General features: G+C 47.5%; 1 protein-coding gene across 1 annotated transcript in view; it reads left to right on the forward strand.

Moving 5' to 3' along the window:
- The window catches only part of RYR2 (ryanodine receptor 2), a 3,854,281-nt gene that overhangs the window by 3,642,672 nt on the left and 192,387 nt on the right, over window positions 1-19,222 (forward strand). The window contains exon 100 of the mRNA XM_069607971.1: window positions 18,075-18,209. Coding sequence (XP_069464072.1) covers window positions 18,075-18,209 — 135 coding nt within the window. The remainder of the gene's footprint in view (window positions 1-18,074; window positions 18,210-19,222) is intronic.

Genomic DNA, 19,222 nt, shown 5'->3' on the forward strand with positions numbered 1-19,222 from the left:
TGCGGCAGAATCCAACAAGTTACAATTATTATGCACTCTGATATAGCAATGAGTTAGCGGAAATAATGAGGTCTTAAACGAGGGACTCATCAGCACAATCACCTTAAGCCTGATGATTTTATCTGCCACCTATTGTTAAGAGGCCACTCTCCATGGTGATGAAACAAAATCCACGTTTGTAGGTGCTGCTAAGCCTTCCATACTTGGTGGTATCAGCAAAAATTGCAGTGGGGGGGGGGGGCTGGACACAACTGGTGTGATGGACACTTATTAGTTCTACTTGTGCACTTTTTAAAAACATATTCAGCATATTACGGTAAGAGTATTACCCCTTCTTGTATAATGATACTATAAGAACAGTCCTAACAAAATGACTTGTATCCATGCTAGATCTTCCTCAAAGAAATTGGATGGACGTGACTTTCTTAGTTGCTGCTCCATTCTGCAATGACCCCCGAGTTATTAGCTGTAGCAGTCAGCAACATGACCAGTGTCCTACAGGTATCTGCAATCTGCGCCTTTCCAGATGTTGACTATGATCCTTCACCATTCACGATGATGGCCATGGCTTATATGGGAATTGCAGTCCAAAACATCCAGATGTTGCGGACCACTGTCCTACACCAACTCGCTGCATGTAACTCTATGCTGGCCTCCCAGAATATCATCTGAATAGGCTTCAGAACATACACATCACATGATCAATAGACTCCCCATGGGCCGGCTGATCAATAGACTCCCCATGGGCCGGTTGAGGAATACTCTCAGGCTGAGAGTATTCCTGTGTCCGCAGAAGCTGCTGAACCCCCGACAATCCCCCTCAAGTGTAATTCTCAGAACTAGATTAAACTCAGCTCTGTTAACTACACCCCAAAGGGAAAGGGGGAAAGTGGATAACATAAAAAACACCAGGTTAGAGATGTCACGACTAGCTGCTGCTGAACCTGCAGAGAATAAATAAACAAATAAAAATCCTCATATTACTTACTTAACATTGAGATTGAAATCCTTAACTATCGTGTGAAGAATCATACCTGGTTCTTCTCATTAAGAAATCACTGAGAAGATTGAAGAAATTGATGAAAATCTACCTCTATTCTTGAGTCTTTTGAGAAAGACAGCAACTCCTTTATATTAAGTAAAACAGCTGACTCTTGATCTTTGTCGTTAAAATAGTTTTTAGTTCAAGTAAAATGTAGATTTAAATAAATTCTGTTCTTTATACTCTTCTCTAGAGTTTTTAAACACGCACACGATGATTGAGTACGTTGTTACATGAAGAACCTGCGAAGAAAAACACACAATAACCTGTTCTGAAAACGCGCGCTAAAGAAAACACGCACTGAAGAAAACCCGCGCTGAAGAAAACACGTGCTGAAAAACACACGCTCTGTAGAACACACGCTCTGTAGAACACACGCTCTGTAGAAAACACGCTCTGTAGAAAACACGCGCTGAAGAACACACGCACCGTGGAAAACACACGCTGACGAACACTCGCGCTGAAGATTTCACGCGCTGAAGAAAACAAGCGGTGAAGAAAACACGCGCTGTAGAAAACACACGCACTGTATAGAACACACGCACTGAAAAAAAATCACGCACTGAAGAACACATGCGCTGATGTACACACGCGCTATAGAAAACACCCGTAGAAATATTTATCACGCGCACGCACTGAAGTATTCCCGTAGCAATTTTTACACACGCACACACTCTGAAGAATATTTGCTGCAGTTGAAGAGTTCTGGCACGAGCAGGAGTCCAATCTCACGCGAGAAGGAAAACGCGTTGCACGTGCTAGTACGTAACGCTCATAATCCACACGCGTACATTCAAATGAAAGCCAAACTCCAAGTACACTTTTAGACAGTGCGAAATAACAGTTCAAAACTCCAAAATGCTTTTTCATACTTTAAATGTCTAAAATCTGAGCAACAGATTAAAACATCCAAAATAAAGTCACTTATCTTTTGAAAGGTTTTTCTAAGGACTTCAAGAATTCCAGGCTTTAGTAAGTTCTCCTGACAATCAGGATACTTCTCCAGAACCCCCTAAGGAGTAGCCACTCGACTGCCAGGGACCTGAAAGTTCAAATTCACAAGGCCCGAGACTTCAGAAGGAGCAGCTACAGTACACGTCCTCTCAGCTGGGGTTATGATGGTGAAAGGCAGAGAGTGACAGTTTAGAATGTTCATTGTTGTCATGCCGCGAGGCGGGTGGCGCCTGTGGAGCCACTGGCGGCGCGGACGCTAATTCCCGTCGCACACGGCTGCCTACCTGTCACGTCCTCCTGTAGCACCGTTCTAGTTGTTGCACGCGGAGGTGCCCCGGAGCATAAAATCTGCTTCTTCCGGGTTGCGGACGTGTCACAACGCTTCCGGTTTCATCCGCTAGTGCTGTTTTGCTTTGAGCCTTCCCTGCCTACTCGTCCATTGTATTCTTGTTGGGGTCCCGGACCCCGATCGGGTCCCGGCTTTCCCCTCTTCTTTTCCGCCTTTCTTCCTGCTCCGTGTTCCTTTTTTCTGTTCCTTTGCTTTCGCTTGCTCCCCCCTTCGCTCTCCCTCCAGTTCCTGCTAGCCCTCCCCCTTTCCCATTTTCTCTCTTGCCCGTTCCCCTGCTCTCTAGTGTTTTCTATTTCTTCCTTTGTCCTGCCTTTTCCTTGCCCGTTGGCATCCCTCCTGCTGTTGCTCTCCCATGTACCAGATTCCCGGCCTGTATTTTAGATTGCCTTTTCCTTACCCGTTGGGATTCCTCCTGCTGTTGCTCTCCCGTGTACCAGATCCCAGCCTGAAAATTGGATTGCCATCTTCTCCTTGTTCTATTTCCTCGTGCCTCGTTCCCATTGTACCGAGCCACACACCGATTGGACTGCACCCCTCCGGGGCTTCTACTGATTCTTCGGTTGGATTACTCTTCTGGTCCGGCCTCATCTTCAAGAGTGGCCAGTCTTCGCATCTCCAGAGAGACACTGAGATTGCTCAGGGGTTTTTTGTGCCTTAGGGCTTTTTCCCCTTTCTCGGGAGGGGGCCCCTGGTCACCTTTTTAGGCGACACAGTGGCTTCTTTCTGTGGCCGTCCATACCTGCACAAAAAAAGGCGCGATCAAGAAAAACAGAAAGGAAGGGTTCTAGGAAGAAGGACGAAGGTGAGGAGTTAGGGGAGGGTGTAGATTCGGAGTCTATGTTCTCTGACGAAGATATCACAGTTCATGGTGACAATTGTTGTCCTGCTGACCTCTCTAGCCAATCAAAGCTTCTATTGAGAAACTCCATCTTGCCTTGGGTCAGAACCAGGATTATGTATTGAAAAGTTAAGGCCAAACCAAATAAAGTAGAAAACTTCCAACCCACACCAAACTAATCTACAGACCTCTAAATAAAGGAAATTATTTTCAGGTTTCCTTTATTTAAGGGGAATAAATAAAGGAAACCTGACAATTCCCCATGGGCCGGCTGAAATTAATCACATCTAAACAGCTCTCTAGGCAATTCACTGACTGCCTGTAAGAAGCCATATGGACCATACTATCCTCCCTCTTGCCCCCTGATTCCCCCATGTATGCTACAAAATTACTGAGCCTTATGTGCTCTGCAAGTGGACTCCTCCTTGCTCGCCACATTACACCTCGTGTGGACACGGGCAACGGTTACGGATACTGATTTTTCATGACCCTGATGTAAAACAAGGCGTTATTACAAATACTCCTTCCTTCAGAAATCCCACAAATTCGTTTCTTATTGATGCACTAAAATGACCTCTCACTACAGCTGTGTCTGTGTTAAGTTTTATTTCGAATAAAGTTGTGTGGTCAAAGATTGCATAAAAAAATATGGGGTCGTATAAAAAAAAAATGTTCCCCAGATCTTTTCAGTTGCATTTCTATCCTCACAAGTCGCTGATTCACAAAGCAGACTTGCAAGGAGTAAGAACTACTGTATTATGGTGCAACTGATCTACAGCCAGCATCTCCATACATATCTGTACCTAAAAGCTAAATATATATTGACTTACCAAAACCCACATGGATTGGATACTGGGATCAGTCTGCTATCCACGTGGGTGTAGAGGGAAGTCTCTTAGCTCATTTTCAGTGATGACAAATGCTTTTTACATTTCAACCTCTTTTGCAGAGTTGAAAATGTAAAAATACATATTTATTTTTTATTGTGAGTACAGGTAATTAAACTTTTCACAGCAGAGTAAAAAAAACAAAAGCCAAAATGTCCTAAAAGATTAAGAATGTACAAATGAATAAGAAGTTAAACTCCTATTCACTTACATGATTTGCACACAGCCCATTCTTGTTAATCATTTACATTTGTTTTACACTTTCCCTCCAGAACCGAGTGAGGTAGATAATACACAGCATGGTGGTTGCTACCCAAAAACAATTCCCATGTCACAGGACCAGGCAGGGTAACCACCATCACCACAGGGCTCAACATGCTTACCCTTAGGGATGCCAGTGCCCCAAATTCACATAACAGGTGCCTCACAGACACCACTTCACCTTTCCCACAAAAGCAACATTCCCTTCCAACCCTTGCTGTCTGACACCATGCTGCCTCAATTTCCCCGATTCTTGTAGTGTTAAAATTTTATTTGAGGTAATCCCACAGCAGGTAATTTTGGATGTATGAGGGTATGGCATTTCTTGTCAGGATGTAGGCCATGCACTCAGCACAAAAAACTTTACCCACAAATTGCCACCGAGATTCACTAACGCCTGTTCCTGCCCATGATCAATTAGTTAGGTTTTCATGGTTCTCTTAAATTGGGGGTAGGGAGAGCTGAGCAGTTTCCCCGGAACTTGTGTTGACCATCTGTTGGCTATGGTGCACAGCTTAGCCATGTTACTAGATGCATCAAAAGAGCTCTGGACTGATGGGTGTCAAATATCAAAGCCAGGAGGGAGCCCACTTGGGCATTGGCCAACTTCCAAAAAGTAGTCAAACAGTTCAAGTAAATGCTCCTCAACTGAAATCGTTCCAATGTGGCCACTTCATCTAGTCTTGACAGTGACCAGTTCTCGGCACCATAGAGCACAAGGGATACCAACTCGGCTTGATAAAGCTGTACCAACGAACCCGTAACCCCCCCGCCCCCTCTTCTGGGTAAAGAACGGATGCCCCCAAGGTCACATTAGACCTTAATCTAAGTTGATCAAAATGGATTGCTCCACTCATACCAGGGTACAAATGCATTCCCAGATATTTGGAGGACAGCACCACCTCTAGTTTACTCCCATCAATTGTCCAACACCAAGTTTTCCTTTTCCTTCTCTGTGAGTTAAAGACTATGATTTTTGTTTTGGTGATATTTATCACAAGAGAGTTATCGTCGGCATATGTTTCCAGTTTGTTCAATGACATCTGTAACCCTCCTGGACTAAGGTCCAGGATTACAAGGTTGTCCGCAATACCCAGCCATTGGATCGACATAGACCGTAATTTGGGCGGGGTAGCAGCTGTCGATCCCAGGTCTTCATTTAGGTCTGAAAGGTAGAGATTAAACAATATAGGGGCTAGGGAGAAGCCTTCTTTAAGGGCTCTATTTGTTGGGATCCAGGAGGTGTTCCCGCCCTGCTGGTAGAGACTAATCTTTACCCTAGTCTGGGAATATGATAGAATAATCTTTCTTTCGAGCCCAAGGGGGATGCTGTATTTGGTCAGCTTCCCCCACAGCCTGTTCCAGTCCACTGTGTCAAACGCGGCACTGAAATCAATATATGTTGTGTAGACCATAAGTTTCCAGATCTCCGCTTGTTGAATTATGGTGGAAAGTGCGAGAACATTAATACTGGTGTTAGTATTCTTCCGGAAACCTGTCTGGTTGTAAGGAATAATGTTACATTTTTCTGCCCATTCCACAAGCTCTTTTAGAAGAACCCGGCCGAAGAATTTGCAGGTACATCCAGCATGGCAAACAGACGGTAGTTCTTGCCTGCCCTTTTTTAATACTGGAACGATTATGCTGTCACCCCAGGAATTGGGAATGCTCTGAGATAACTCAATGCTACAAAATAAGCAGTGCAGTGCCTGCAACCAGATATCCAGGTCTGCCCCAATAATGGAGCTGCAGATCCCATCAGGACCCGGAGCCCTGGAGGATTTAGTCGTTCCTATAATCTCCAGTATGTCTTTAGGGCCCAAGGCATAGGACCACTTAGCAAAAGAGGCCATCCAACCTTAGGCATCCACCGACATACTACCAAGTACTTGCTGGATATACTGCACCCAGCCTGTCTCGGATAAGTCGTTTAGGTCTCTAGAGTGCTGTTCCGTGCTGTTTAACTACATCAAAAGGTTTTGGGGGATTATAGTGAGAGACGCCTGTACTAGTTCTCGCCAGCAAAGGCAACCCTTAACATACTTGTGGTTTTTCAACCATTCGCGGTACTTACGTTTTGCCAAGCTTATCCTGTTACTGTGGAGTACCAACAGTACTTTTCACCTGCAATGGCCCGCAATTCCACCCTCAGTTTCCCTTTTCTGTTCTGTATTTCCTTATCAAGAGAATGAGGGTGGGAACTGCTAGGTCCAGGACCCACCCTACCTATAGGATAACTAGTTGTCAGGGAGCCCCCCTGTATGATTCCCATCACCCTCTCAAACTGAAAAACCACAAAGAGGACTCACCTCTCCACAAAATGTACAAAACAACCCAGTGTAACTCGCGCGGCAGGCATGGTCTTGGCCAAATTCCGATCACTCCAGGAAATGAGGTTCAAGCCTGCATTGATAGTTAAATGGCCAGTGGGCCTTGGAGCCTGCTCTTTTTCCGTAGGTCGAAGTGTGCCAAGATTGAACAATGGTCACTCTCCAGGCAAGAGTAAGCACACATATTCATCACAATGGAGGGAAATTTGACCACAAACAAATAGTCCAGAATGCTGCTCCCTCCGGTGCACAGCCAGGTGAAATTAGGCCGTTTATCTGAAGGGCGTATGCCATTGATCCTTGAAAAGCCATACATGGACAGCAGGCATGCCCACCGTAGCCCCCATCGGTGGGCTCTCTGTTTGGGCCAACTGGTTGGGGCCATCCTCCTGTTAAGAGGTTCTTCCTCTAGTACAATATCATAAGATTGGTATTCTAGTATTGAAGTCCCCACAGAGAATAATTGGGCTTAGGGTGGCCTCTAGTGTCCTTCTCAGCCTCACGTGTTATGAAGGTCCAACCATCAACCACAAGAGGGGCTGTCAACCAGTTCTCTTGAAGCATGACTATGCTAAACACATCGATATATTCAAGTAAACTATCCTAGTAAAACAGATGAACATGTCCCCTTGTGTTCCAGCTCACAGTCAGGAATGGAAAAGAGAGATTGTGGTTAGGAATGTCGTGCCCCATCATCCCTGACGGATTAGCCAGCCATGCCCAACGTGCCTCTCCCTACTGGGTCCCCTGCCCTGTTGCCACCTTCAGTGAAGGCTGTTATATCATTTGTTCCAGGGTTAAGGTAGTCCGAGGAGCTTCCACACATTCATTGTTGCCCTTGTCTTCCCTTCTGGGCAACGTTTGGGCTTTCCCAGGCCCCACTGTGTAGCCCAAGTATTTCTGGCCATTTCAATCATCGAACATTGGTAACCCAGTTTATAGAATGCCTCATTGTGTTCGAAGATGTAGTGGAGGATATCTTAAGCATGAAAATAGAAAACGGAAGTGGCCTGTATGGAATTCTCACACATATCTACACTCTTGATATTGCTACTGTTTACATAGCGCAGAGAAATAATTGCATGCAATAAGTCCAGAAAACAAGAGCGGTTTAGATGGAAAATATGGCTCTTGCAGAATAGACCTTGCACCTGTAGAGCCTTGACGGGACCTGCTGCTGTCGTAGGCCTTTTAGTCAGGCAGCTATCTTGGGCATTGGGCTTCTTCCAAATCTCGTTAGTCTGGGTCAAGGTGCTGAAGGCAAGCCATACAATGTCTTGCTCATCCGATGCTGTGTGAGGTGTTAAGGAGCTCACGGGATTAACAAGTGTTGCTGCATCAGACATCATGGCCCCACAATGTATTGGTTGTAGGCCCTTCTAGTCTTGAGTTGACAACTGCGGGCCAACACCCACATTAATGCTGTTGCTTCTCAACAAACATTTTTCTTGAGCTTTAAATGAGGTATTGAACTGAGACTGATCATTTATACCACCCAAGCCTTTTTCTCCTAGGATCTCAATATCCAAGTCAGATGTCGTTACACAATTTAACAAACACTTAGATTTGCAAGTGCTGGTGGCCTGGAGGCCCCTCAGCAGGGCAAGCCACAGAATGAGAACTGCACTTTAAACATTGTGTGGACTTGTCTTTTGATGTCTCTATTTTCTTCCTTTTTTTCTCTGACAGGTCCTTGTACATCACAACCTGTCTTCCTTTTTTTCCCGCTGATACCAGTCTGTAGAGGTCGATGCCATGGCCACTCTGACCTCAGTGCCAGGCTTCCCAGTTTGTCACTCCTTAGCTTTCTGGAACTTGACTTTTAAGAGACCAAGGATGACAGAAGTTTTTTTTTTTTTTACTAATTGTGTCCATTCCTCTGGCCAAAGGATAAGAAGCCTTCAGGAGTTCGGTAATTGGATGAGCTAGCTTATCATATTTACTGCTTAAAATTTCCTCTTTAGCTGCAGTGCCGTCACGCTTGATCAGAAGTTGCGTTGAAAGAGATTCCAATATTGAGAACATGGCTGCCGAGGAATTGCTATCTTCCAGATCTTGAGTGTGGAAGCTCTGATCCTCAGCTACATCATTAGGCGCAGTGGATATATCGAGCCGAAATAATTCTGGTAGGGAATGTGTAGAAGGATGCTCAAACAAGTGTCCTAAGCTGATTGTGCTATGCTTAGGAGGTAGTTCATTTCCCAGTAACCGCCAGGGATGTCTCCCTTACGACCTCAGTGGTCTCCCTTATAATTTTATTTTTTTATTTTTTTTTGCAATGCAAGCTCCTGGGCTGTGGCCAGCATGTGGCTCTTTAATTCTGGAGTAGCTGGCTTTCTTGTTCAGGCACCTTAAAAAAAAGAAGAAAAATAAGAACATGAGGGCCACAAGTCTAACACTTTCAGCACTGACCCTAAATAAGAAAGAATAGGAATACCAAATAATGTGTCTTTCTGGAATTCTATACAATAATTGCTAGAATCAATAAAGGTTTATTTCAGGCACACTTCGGGGGGTGAGTCACTGATTTAGTCTGTTCTCAAATGCCTCAACTCAGACTTTCATCCTTCTGAGGTCGATAAATGAGTACCAACACAGGTTGGGTGATATTGGGTGTATATTTCTTCTATGTAAAGCGCTTAAGCGTAAGTGCTATATAATAACACATCATTATCATTTGTTCATGGACGTCTGCTTGAATTCACAGTAATTTGGTAATATGGGCCTATACATACTGATTTTAACGATACATATGGCGATCCATTCAGGTATGAAATGTACATAACATTATAGTGATATTGTAACCATATGTTTTGTAGTGTACAATGCTATGTGATGCCACTTCCTATTTTGTCAACGGGTGAAAAAAGGTTGTGTTCAATGGCTTCTCACAATATCACTTCAGGGGTCAAGGGTCGTGTGATGTCACTTCCGCTACCCCTTGCAATTTGGTGAAATGAGGTCCCTGGTAACCGCTCCGTGAGTAGTAAATCCAAAGCATCCGATGCGAGTGGCCCTGCTTGACCTGAAAAAATTGGGATGGATGGAATTTGCATGGGCAAGACATTGGGGACTAGAGAGCTACAGGTCAACTATGCTTATTGAGATGTATTAGGGGTGATGAAGGCCAGAACCACAGTTTCGAGGGGATTGGGTCCTCCGACGTATTCCATATCTATGACATGTAATCACCACAGCTGTGCTGCTTCGGAAACCTTTTTCGGTGTCTGCGTCGATGACGTTGATACGCCGTCGTCGAGGACCACGTCCGACGTCATCCAATGTGATAAGTAGGACGCATGACGCCCGTAGCCTCAGTTCTGTTTTTTCCGCGAACGTGTTGCTTTGTGTATCTCGGTTAACTCCTCGACTCTTTGGAGTTCTGTTCTTCTCGGTTCTTCGAACCTGTTCGTTTTTGTGAGACAATCCTTCGTGTGAAGATGTCTTCTACTTCGTCTTCGACCCCGCGTCCGGGCTTCAAGAAGTGCAGGGAGTGTGGGTCCAAGATGTCGGTGACGGACTCGCACGACGCCTGCCTCTGGTGCCTCGGGGAGGCCCACGACACGGATGACTGTATCGACTGCCAGTCGCTCACTTCCAAAGCCTTACGTGAACGTAAGAAGAAGTTGTCGGTAGGTCGGGTGTCCAAGCCCCGGAAGTCGAAGTCCGTGGGGCTTTCGACGGATGATTCGAGAGGAGACTCTCCGCGTCATCGTCGGAAGTCTCCTGGGTCTCTTTCTAGGAGTCGGTCTCGCCACTCCTCGGCCTCTTCGAGGCATTCTCGGAAGCGCCGACAGCAGTTGTATTCCAGGTCCTCTTCGGAGGATTCTGCCCGGCATGTCGCTTACCCCACCAGCCGTGCGACGCCGGAAGAATGGGCTTCCTTCGGGAAGAAAATGCTGGCGATTCTCGAGTCGCAGGGTACTAAGCCGACCGTGCCCCCGAGTGGGGTCAGTCGTGAGAGGTCGAGAGACAACGCTCGCAAGAGTGGTCAGCACGAGTCACGGGAGAGGTCCCGTTCGGACAAGGGGACTCGTTCTCGACGTACCCGTTCCAGGTCCCGGTCCTCGATGCGTTCGAGACCGTGTGCACCTGTGATGTCTTCGAGGAAGACATCGACGTCTGAGGCGTTGAGGGCGTCGACAGGCTTTCTCGAGGCTCCGGCTCCAAGGAAGTCGTCAAAGTCGTCGACGCTCAGGTCGTCGAAGGACACGCTCGGAGCTCCGGCTTCGAGGACTGTGTCGACGCCGCCGATGCTGGCGGCGCTGCATCTGACGTCGACGCCGATTTACTCGACGCCGACGCCTATCCTCTCGGCGCCGATGCCTGTTCTCTCGACGCCGGCGCCGATTCACTCGACAAACTCGACGCCTTTCGAGGCTGGGGTGTCGGAGGTACCCCGTGGCACGGGGGAACCCCCTAGGAAGGCTCTGGTTAAGAGCAAGCACTCTCGGGTGCCTTCTTTTCGCCACCTGGAATATATTTCGGAGGTGGATGAGGATTTTGATGGCCTGGTTCCTAGTCAGGTTCCAGATGAAATTGTCTTGGCCCATAGTCAGTTTGACAATTTGAGGCAGTCACTGCATGATGCCAGTGGACTGGACATCTCTCTGGAGGTGGAATTTTGTAGGCCTGAGCCTGGCTTTCATGCCGATTCCTCGTACCGGCGCCTTATGGCTAGGGTTTCCGAGTACTTGGGATGGTCTGCTCCCCCAGGGGAGTTTGTGCAGGATGATCTTACAGACATCCTTGATGTTGGTCCTCCAACTGACCCGGTACTGCCGTTCCATATGGCTTTACAGAGAAGGGTGGCGGCGGCTTGGACTGCTCCGGAGAGTCTCCCGAGGTGGGCAGGTCCTTGTCGCGAAAATACTGTCCAGCCAGTAGCGACCCCTGCTACTTGACCAGGCACCCCACTCCGGAGAGTTTGGTGGTGCAGGCGGCCACGGCCCCGGCAAAGCATGCGTCGTACCTTACCATCCCTCCTGATAGGGACGACAAACATTTTGATGGCTGGGCAAAGAAAGTGTTTTCTTCTGGTTGTATGGCGCTTCAGGCGGCCAACTCCATTTGTGCCTTGTCTCGTTTCACACACACTCTGCGGAACTGTGTTGCGTTAGCGGCTGAACATATTCCCTAAGGGGACGAACGGGATGGTTTCCTTGCTATGGTCCAGGATGGTAAGGATGCCATGTGTGAGTCCGTTCAGTCGGGTTTGGACATGGCTGAATGCGTCAGCAGGTCCATGGCGGCGAGCACCGTGACACTCAGGTTTGCGTGGTTGCGGAAGTAGGGGTTTGCTCCTGAAGTGCAGTCCCGGCTCCTCAACATGCCCTTTGACGGTGAACACCTTTTTGGCAGCAAGGCTGACGAGGGCCTTGAGAGGTTGCAGACCTCAAAAGCTGCAGTGAAGTCGTTGGGCGCTGCAGTTCGCCAACCTCCGCATTTTCATCCTAGGGGACAGCAATGGAGGGGTGGTTCCTTTCGCTATTACTCGTCCTTCAGTAAAGCGAGAGGAGCTTGCAGTCAAAGATGTCAACGCAGGAGTACCAGAGGTGGATGACAGGGTACCCGTGGTGCCAAGGCCGCTCGGGCAGTTGCCTCTTTGCCCTCAGGTAACGCCACAGCCGCTACCGCTCAGTCATGAGGCCATGTCCCATTGTTCACCGGTTGGGGGAAGGCTGGCGCAGCATCTTGTAGAGTGGCGTGCCATTACTTCAGATTTGTGGGTTCTGGAGATCATAACCCATGGCTACTGTCTTCCCTTTCGGCACAGGCTTCGCGACAATCCACCGGGGAACCTCTCTTTGCAGAGTCCGGATCCGCTCCTTGCGCAGGAAATTCAAGCCCTGCTGGAGAAAGGCGCCATAGAACTGGTGCCTGTAGCGGAGAGGAACAAGGGATGGTATTCCCCTTATTTTTTGATTTCGAAGAAAGACAGGGGATTGAGACCCATCATGGACTTGCGCGGTTTGAACAAACTCCTCAGGAAGGACAAGTTCAAGATGGTTACTCTCTCTCAAGTCCTCCAGGCCCTTCAGCTTCAGGACTGGTTGGTGTCTCTCGACCTCAAGGATGCTTACTTCCATGTGCCGATCCATCCCAAGCACAAGAAGTACCTGAGGTTCGCGGTTGGCGACTCACACTTTCAGTTTCGGGTCCTGCCGTTCGGATTGACCTCCGCCCCAAGGGTTTTCACCAAGCTCATGGTGGTGGTGGCAGCGCATCTCAGGCAAGGGGGGATTCACATCTACCCCTACCTGGACGATTGGTTGATCAGGGGGAGCTCTCCCGGGCAAGTCCTGGATCATCTGTCCGTCACCTGCCACTCCCTTCACAGGCTGGGCTTCTCCCTCAATTTAAAGAAGTCCCATTTGACGCCAACACAGCGGCTCCAGTACATCGGAGCACTGCTCGACATTTCCCTTGGGCAGTGTTTTCCTCCCCATGTGAGGGCTCTTCACATTCAGCAGATAGTGCACAAGTTTCAGCATGCCCAGACGCTCCCAGCGTTCGAGTTCTTGAGGTTGCTCGGCCTCATGGCATCCTGCATTCTTCTGGTGCCAGAGGCTCGCCTGCGGATGAGATCTTTGCAGTGGGCACTCAAGATGCAATGGTCGCAGTCCTCCGGCAGGATGTCGGACCCAGTTCAGGTGCCGCCCTCGGTCGCCCGGGACCTTCTGTGGTGGGCCGTCGAAGGCAACTTGATGAAGGGGGCTCCATTTTGGCTTCCCTGGCCAGAGGTGACGATCGTGACGGATGCATCCCTCACGGGATGGGGAGCTCATGCCAACGGGCTGACAGTCAGCGGTCGTTGGTCTCCGTCGGAGTCCAGACTCCATATCAATCTGTTGGAGCTGAGGGCCGTCAGGCTAGCCCTGAAGGCTTTTCTGCCGACTGTGCGAGGAAAGAATGTCCTGATCCTGCCGGACAACACAGTGGCCATGCACTACCTCAACAAAAAGGGGGTGGCAGGGTCACTTCCTCTGTGCAGGGAGGCGATGCAGCTCGAGTTCTGGCCATCCAGCAGGAAGTTTCGATCTCGGCAGTTCATCTGGCCGGAGACGAAAACGTGACGGCGGACGCTCTGAGCAGGCAGAGCACGATCTCTCACGAGTGGGATTTGGCTCAGGAGATTCTCCTGGAGATCTTCGCCCTTTGGGGGACCCCTCACGTGGATCTCTTCGCCTCCAGTGTCAACCGGAAGTGTGAGAGGTTCTGCTCGCGGGAATTTCCTCCAAAAGGAGCCTTAGGAGACGCGTTCGTGGTGGAGTGGTCATTCCCGCTGCTGTACGCATTTCCTCCCGTCCCCGTCATCCCGCAAGTGCTGCGGAGGTTACGGAAGTTCGGTTCCCGGATGATCCTCATTACTCCGGCGTGGGCTCGGAGGACGTGGAACCCGGACCTTCTCGACTTGTCCATCTGCCCTCCACGTCGTCTTCCCTACCGAGACGATCTGCTCTCACAGGAGGGGGGGTCAGGTTCTCCATCCAGAGGTCAGATCCCTCAACCTTCACGCTTAGCTTCTGAAAGGTTGAGGTATAAGGATTGGGACCTCGCTGAAGACGTGATGGAGGTGTTGCTCTCGGCCCAAAGGCCAGCAACAAAGTCTCTGTACCGTTGCCGTTGTTGTAAGTTCTGTGACTGGTGCAGAGTTCAGAATGTGGATCCTTTTGCATGTGACATCCCCATGGTTCTGTCCTTTTTACTTTCTTTGGGCCACAGGGGCTTGCAAGTGGGTACCATTAAAGGTTACCTGGCGGCGATCTCCATCTTTAAGTGCTCGTCTGAAGAGTGTTCCTACTTTAAAATCCCTTTAATTTCACAGTTTCTGAAAGGGCTCACTAATGTGTTCCCTCCGTCACCTTTCTTGGTGCCCGGTTGGGATTTGAACCTTGTTCTTAAGTTTCTTATGGGTGCTCCATTTGAGCCTTTACAGTCTTGCCCTTTGAGGCTGTTAACTCTGAAAACTGTGTTTTTAGTTGCAGTTACTTCCGCTCGCAGAGTGAGTGAGTTACAGGCACTTTCAGTTAAGCCGCCCTTCACTGTATTTCACAAGGACAGGGTTGTCCTTAGAGTTCGTCCTTCTTTTCTTCCGAAGGTAGTGACGGAATTTCATTTGGCCCAGAAGGTTGTTCTTCCGGCATTCTATCCTCCTCTGCATCCTGGTAAGGAAGAGGAGAGGCTCCATAGGCTTGATCCTAGGAGAGCTTTAAGCTTTTATGTTTCACGCATGTCCCGGGTCAGAGTGGATGATCAACTCTTTATTGGTTACGCTGGAAAGCGTTTGGGACAAGCTGTGACGAAACAGACTTTGTCTTGCTGGATTATTTTGGCCATCTGGGAGTGTTACCGCTTGGCAGGTAAGGACCCACCGGCTGGCTTGCGGGCCCATTCTACCAGGGGTATGGCTGCATCTACTGCCCTGCAGAGGGGTGTTCCTATTCGCAACATCTGTGATGCAGCCACCTGGGCTTCAGTACATACATTTGTACGTCACTATTCCCTCGATTACATCCGAGGACAGGATCTGGCCTTTGGCAAGAGGCGGTCCTTTACTCTGCTATTTGATTGGCAATTCTAAATTTTGATTCTAAATTCTTTCTCTCCTCCTTGCTCTGGTACTGCTTTGGGAGTCTGTCATAGATATGGAATACGTCGGAGGACCCAATCCCCTCGAAGAACAAGTTACTTTCTTACCTGGTAACGTTCTTTCGATGGGATGGTCCGATGACGTATTCCATATCGCTCCCTCCCTGCCTTCCCCGCTGCAGAATTTCTTTTGCGCTTGCAGCTTACGTTCCGCAAGGCTTTGTGTCTGACTGGCAGTTGACTAATGTCACACGTTCTGGGGGGAAAAACTACAACTGAGGCTACGGGCGTCGTGGTCCTACTTATCACATCGGATGACGTCGGACATCGGAGGAGGTCCTCATCGACGCAGGACCCAGACGCCGAAAAATGTTTCCGAAGCAGCACAGCTGTGGTGATTACATGTCATAGATATGGAATACGTCGTCGGACCATCCCATCGAAAGAACGTTACCAGGTAAGAAAGTAACTTGTTCTTCAATGGTCTTGGATCCCAAGCAAGGCACAGATACCGGATAGAAATCTGTCATTGTCATGTTCATCTTGTTTGCTCCTGTTATGTCCCCCAAGTTCACCTACCTTTGTGGGCAGCTGCGTGATGATTGGTTTAAGCACTTCAAGGTTGGATTAAGGACAGTGCGGGAAGCGACTTCCATGGATGTCATAGAGTTGGAGTTAGTATGAGGGTTTAGGGACGACTCGGCCAAAACGTCCATATTTTCCGTATAGTACCCCCCAGACCCCCCAACATCGATTCTTGAGATAAAGCAATACACTGCGAATGATTGGACCGTAGATGACGCCTTCCCAGAGCTGCACGTTTGGCAGACACAGCAGTAGTAGCAGTGGGCATGCTATGTGTAGTGGCAGATGGAAATACAATGCTGCAAGCCCAGACACAGGAGTAATGACGTGCACGGCATGTGCAATGTAGCTGTAGCGTTTCTTATGCAAGCTTCTGTAGCTGCGCTTACCTGCTCTAGTTGTTCCCGACCAAGTCAGATCTCAAAATGTAGCCAGAAACGGTCAGCAGTACACTGACGTAGCGTTACCGGCACCAAGACACTCACTCTGCCTCACTCTGCTTTGCTGAAGCCGGAGTGTTTGTAGGGGTCTGCCTCTTTGCTTCCTCCATGAAAACAAAAGAAAGACTACCGGCGAGGAAAGTGTCAACCTTAGCGTTACCGGCACCAAGACACTTACTCTGCCTCACATATTTATAGAATCACTCATACCAAACATGAGAATTTCACAAGGCAGCCAGCTACCTCAAAGAACCTATGGCAGCACAGCACTTTTCCCTTGCACCCGGTAGCAGATAGGGTAGACCAACAGCAGGAGAGGAGCTATGGGAATGCTCAGATCAAAGCGCTTTGAAATTTGGCAGACAAAACAACAGCATGACCCTCTGCCCACGTTTTTGCAGCTGGGTTCATTCACAGAATGAACATGGCCCTGCAAAGCCTTTTGAGTGTGCAGATGAATATTTTGTGTGCCCACACGAAAGTGAGAGTAACATTTGTTAAATACTGGGCCTAGTGAGCCAATTTTCTGAGCTGGGATTTTACTTTCATTCCCCCAAACACAAAACCTCAAAATAATTCTTAATAAAAAGTTCACTAAGTTACTAACAATGCCCATGTTCTTTTTGCTGTTTGCAGAACATTGCATAGAGCTTTACCAATTGAAATAATAGCTCTTTAATGAAGTGCTTGCAGGTGAATCGAGAAGGGGGCTATGATTGGTAGAAGTGCTTCCCACTTACCATATCTTGAAAGTACAGACGCCTGCCGCAGGAAATTGTAATACACTACCGACTAGTTTGCTGAGTCCTGAGGGCGATCTTTAATGCTGTAAACATAACATGGAGAAGCCGCATTGTCATTAAGCAGCAGCCATGCCCTTAATGCCTGCTGCTTCTGAGACTTCAGACACTTCAGCTGGTGTGCCTGAAAAAGCAGGCGATTAAATTCTCATTAGATCAAGCTGGGTCTGCGTCTTGATATTAGCTTAAGAATGTTGTAGTACCACTAGTGAGTTATTTTCCTAACGTTCTCATTAGCTTTTCATTTTTACTCCAGTCTTTGCATTACAAAAATTCATGTATAAGCTCCCTTAAATCAACTTATTAATGTATTATTTATAGTGGATGGCTGAAGAATTACTGTTAATTGTTTAAGTATAGTTTATTAGTTCATAATTTAGGATTGTGATTAAACACTGTGATTGTATAAGAATGAATTGAAATTAACTGTTGATATTGTATGTTTAAGAAAACTAAAATAAATAAATCAAGCCCATGACATTAAAAAAATTAATAATAAATAAATTAATAAAAACCTTCCTTTTTTTGTTTGTCATCAAAGCCATGCTGTGGAATGCACAGGCCGCAGTTACAGATCTGACGTCATACTTTTCTTTAGAGAAGAGGCAAATCGTGTAAACCTCATATTTTAAACCAATTCCCCTCCCATTACCTCCATGTCTCCCTCTTCCTCGTCCCTTTCCGGACTTCATTATGTGAAGGACTCGGTTTAATGAAGTTTACTGGTAAGTGATCCCTGGATTACCGCCACGTCCCTCATCGTTACAGCCCTTAACATCATGTAGTCTGGACTGGGAATTGAAGGACTAGGCCTAATGAAGATTACTGGTAAGTAATCCCTGCTTTCTCTAGCAAATGGGCACCGTTTTGTAGTTCTTAAGACTTGTGCAGCAGTAGAAAGGAGACAAACGTTTGGCTGAACAGCAACTAGGTGTTTCATTGCAGTGCCTTTGATCAAGTGCATTGATCTCACAGACTTTCTGATCTTCTTTCTAGCTGGTGTTAACAGTCGGATTGCTGGCGGTGGTCGTCTACTTGTACACGGTGGTAGCTTTCAACTTCTTCAGGAAATTCTACAACAAGAGCGAGGATGGGGAGTCGCCGGACATGAAATGTGATGACATGCTGACGGTAAGTCTTTACCCTAGGTTTCTGGCTGTTGTATAACAGGCTTACTGCTAAAATGAATGATTGAAAAAGAAGTCCAAAGTTGTAAGTCTGACTCACTCCTAATTAACACCTACTTTTCACTTAGCCAGCCATTGACTCACTTGCTGTTGGTGTATTTTTGGAAAGAGAAGTCACACGCCCCAAACTATCATTAAAAAGGACGCCATGAAATTGGCTATACAATTCCATGCAGATATCCCTCACATTTAAATAACGTTCCTATTGTTGAATTTGGTCATTTATGTCGAGACTAGTGATAATAGTTCTAGTTAGATTAAAACTGCACTCTGCATTCTAAGCTGCACACAAAAACAAGCCTTCACCTAGTGGGCCCCCAGAGTCTGGAGCACAGCCTCAGACTGGCCTATAGGGCAATAGGGCAGGGCCCGAACTAAAAACGTGAAATGCTTGTGTGGGACAGTTTTTTGGGTCAAAGTGGCCCACCTTGTTGGCCCGTGTGGGTCAGTTTGATAGGTTACTTCACTATGCGGCTAGTAGCTTTGACCAGAGTTACTGAATACATATCCTTTAAAATGCACAATTTTCCTCACATTTCATCAAAAACCTCCCTCCTTGGTTAATACACAAACAGTCTGTCACAAAAGGAATGAATTGCCATTTGCCACTATGGGCCACTTCTTCATTGGTGGCGGAGACAATTTTATGCCCAGTCCGATACTGCTGAAGCGCCCTCCCGCCCCACATCCATGCCGCAACCTACACCATCACCTTTTGCAAAAGCCTCAAACCCTAGCTACTTGCCAGCACCTAACCAGCCAGACCACTCCCCCTGCTGTCCTTTGCCTACCTTAAACTTCCTAACCTGTTCTGAAAAGATTGTAACTTATTTTTCACCTCCCCCCTACTGAACATTGTAAGGCGCTCAGAGACACTTTGGGTATACATTTTTAAATAAAATGAAATTACATGGAACAGTTCAGCAGAAATGCACAGTAGAAAACAATTCTCCGAAG

This window comes from Ambystoma mexicanum, chromosome 4q (assembly GCF_040938575.1).
Source record: "Ambystoma mexicanum isolate Mex_15411 chromosome 4q, UKY_AmexF1_1, whole genome shotgun sequence".
NCBI classification, from domain to species: domain Eukaryota; kingdom Metazoa; phylum Chordata; class Amphibia; order Caudata; family Ambystomatidae; genus Ambystoma; species Ambystoma mexicanum.